Source organism: Aplysia californica, unplaced genomic scaffold, assembly GCF_000002075.1.
Source record: "Aplysia californica isolate F4 #8 unplaced genomic scaffold, AplCal3.0 scaffold01147, whole genome shotgun sequence".
In the NCBI taxonomy this organism is placed as follows: Eukaryota; Metazoa; Mollusca; class Gastropoda; order Aplysiida; family Aplysiidae; genus Aplysia; species Aplysia californica.
Genome location: NW_004798417.1, coordinates 179,587 through 182,759, shown reverse-complemented (window position 1 = coordinate 182,759; position 3,173 = coordinate 179,587). Strand labels below are relative to the sequence as shown.

At 40.9% G+C, this 3,173-nt stretch overlaps 1 protein-coding gene across 1 annotated transcript; it reads right to left on the bottom strand.

Annotated features, from left to right (window-relative positions):
- Nucleotides 1-50: 50 nt before the first annotated feature.
- On the bottom strand, nt 51-1,507 carry LOC101850690. The gene has a single exon (XM_005111905.2). The coding sequence runs from the start codon at nt 1,433-1,435 to the stop codon at nt 464-466; it is 972 nt and encodes a 323-aa protein (XP_005111962.2). The 5' UTR covers nt 1,436-1,507; the 3' UTR covers nt 51-463.
- Nucleotides 1,508-3,173: the final 1,666 nt, after the last annotated feature.

The window sequence follows — 3,173 nt, the reverse complement described above, 5'->3', positions numbered from 1 at the left end:
ATCAACATCCACGAAGGAAGAAAGAGATACTGGTTATAAAGATATTATTTTAGCAGTAAAAAAAAACACAAAAAACTGGAAGATTGTGAAGCATTAATCAATAGTATATTTTGTTTGCTGAAACCGCAACAAAAACTAGATGCACATGTAGTAGCCTCTACACAGGCAAACCATTGGTAATAAAAGGTTATTGGTATCGGTTCAGTTGAAGGTATACCACGATATCTCTTGTTTACCTGATGGTTCTTCACCGGACCGGTGTGACAGTTCCTTTAGTTGAGGGTCAAGGTCCGCTGCGATGTTTTTGGTATATACACTGTCAAAGGCCATATTATAATTAATGTTTTTGGTGGTTGTAATTTTTGCAGAAGGGGGAGGGGGTGGAGAGGGCACCGAATTATTTGTACGATGTTTGAAAAATCTTTTCTGGACAAAACTTTCTGGTAGAAATAAGAATACACTGTTATTTTTTGGTGCATGCATTAAACATGGCGACGTAAGTGTCCCTGAAGTTCTTGTTCATTACCACGTAGATGACGAAGTTGACGGAGCAGTTGAGGACGCCGAACAGGTTAACGATCTCCCCGAGGACAACGCCGGTCATTTCCCCGTCTGGACCCTTGGCGTAGTAGGCCGTGATGACGTCAGAGTGGCACAGAAACACGATGGAGCTGCACACCGTGTAGACCATACAGACAACGAGAAGTGTCGCCGTGACTCGAGCAGACGAGCCAGATCCTTTGTTACCTCCCCCTGTCATCTGACTGCGCTTCCGGTTCGCCATTTTGATTTTTATTGCGAGGATGATGCAGCTTCCAAAAACGAAGCAGATTGGAAAAGGTCCGTAAACGACTTTACTAAACTCTCTGATAACATCCGTGGCGTCGAGAGTATTTCTATAAATAGCAGCTTCAATGAGTCCCTCGCTTTGGTTTGTACCTCCATATTGTCTGATGTAATCGTAGGCTAAACTCTCTCGTACAGTCAGAAATATCATCAATCCGTAGAGAAACACGAAAAGGCAGACGACCGCCACCGAAGTCCTGCGAGGAGAAACAATTCTGGACAAACTGAGGGGAAAGAAAACAGCTAACAGTCGTTCTGACGTAATGAACACTGGCATCGAGAAGGACACCCATCCTCCCCCGTAGTCGAGAACACGAACCACCTCGAAAAACACAAAATGGAACGAGCCTCTGTTTCGAGGATATTGAAACCCCGCAGCGGCGACAAAGCCGTAGAAAAACATGGAAGCCAAAAACGAAGAATCAGAACAAGCTAGGGCCACTAACATGACGTTGTAGCTTTTGTCTAGTCCGTGACGTATGAGTACGCACACACTCATGACGTTTCCTGCGATGCCAAAGGCGGCGATGACAGGGAGAACACCAGCGATAAGAATATAGACCGCTAGTTCTGCACGCGCTCTCGTCATATAGCCCTCGCCCTGCGTCGTATTTTCATTGTCATTGGTCTCTAACTCTATTTCTTCAGAACTTTGCGTGCTGTTTAAAAATAACAGGGCCTTTGTACTGGACAGAACTACAACCTTTGCTCGTGACATGTTTTGTTTTGTTTTGTTGTTGTTGTTGTTGTTGTTGTTTTTTGTTTTTGTTTTGTTTTGTTTTGTTTTTTGATTGTCCACTTAGTTTTATCCCGCTTTACTTTGACAATTTCTTTATGGAAAAATGGTAGTTTAATCTTCTTTTAAAACTTCAGTGACAATTTTTTGCTCAAAATCTCATTGGCTTAGTTCTTCGGGACAACGAAACAAGCCAAACGTAGAAAGAAAGAGAAACAGCCCCTCCAGACAAACGGTGATTATAATTATAGATGTCAATCTGGTCAGGGTATTAGACACCCGTCCGAAAAACCGTGGGTACACTTCACAATCCCAGCCGATAAGGTTGTTGTATCACTGACAACTCCTGTACCCCCGCCTTATCTTCATTGAACAACGTAACTACAGATAGACTTTTGGCCCTTCGTAACAGACGGAAACGTACAAAAGATTGTTTGTTGGCTTTTAACTGGCTTCCGCGCTATATATACCCAGGGGAAAAGGGGATGTGTAGGTGGGATTTTGTCGTAGATTTGAGAAGAAAAAAAACAGGCCTACTAATGAATTTTAGAATCGTTTTGGATAGTTCGGAAAGCACACAAACCTGCATGTATTAACTATTAGATTTAGATCTACTTCTACAGTCTATATGTATTTCTTTTTTAAAAATAAATAAACCTATTCTTTATTTTATGCGAGTTCTTTTTTTTTCGTACCCTTTGGCAAAGTACTTTCTGAGCACTAGCTGCTTACTGCACGCGGTAACTAGTTCTTCAGTTATACACTCTGGACCAACTGCAGTGCGAAACTCTTATATTATTAGAAACGTTATTTATTCTTCGAAGCTCTTTCGTAACACCTGATAATGATCTCATTATTCACGAATTTTGGTAGGCGAATCGTGAGCACTCGGTGCAGGTCTATTTAAACGTCATTTCACAGTAGGACAAAGAAATACACCATTCACGATATTTTTAAGCAATTAATAGACTTGTTTTTTAAAAACGTTTAACGTAATCAAAGAATAGACGACACCCCCCCCCCCCTTCATATTCTCGTCTTCAGGATTACCACCAAATCTATTGAAGTGGGACGTACCACTGGTGCTTTCCAACAAGGACCTACCCACGAATCTATACACGAGTGTATGTAATTGTGTAAGAAGATCAAGACCGCTTGAGAAAAAGGGACTTTTATTCGTGTAAATGGAACTGAAAAGATTTGCAGGGTAAATCCATCTTCTCAGACTCCTTCCACCAACGTTTTAGGTAAATTACCAACCGCCTTAAAAAATCCCTTTCGAAATTATTCAGGGACACTTTCCACGACAATTCTACCGGTGCTCGAAGTGCACGAATAGCAAAAAAAAATTTGCCCTCTCAGATATTAGTTTAAACAACTTTACACTGATGTTATAATTCAATAATATTAAAAGATTCCAAATTTGGTATGAATTGACGGGAGTCGAATTGAAATATCGAGCTTGCACTCCGTGAGCTGTTATTAGAAATTTTATATTATTATCTGTTATTATCTCTTGAGATAAGTAGGTTAACCTCCCTTACTTTCTCTCTGAATTGCAGAGATTGAATTATAAGGAGGTCGATCCCCC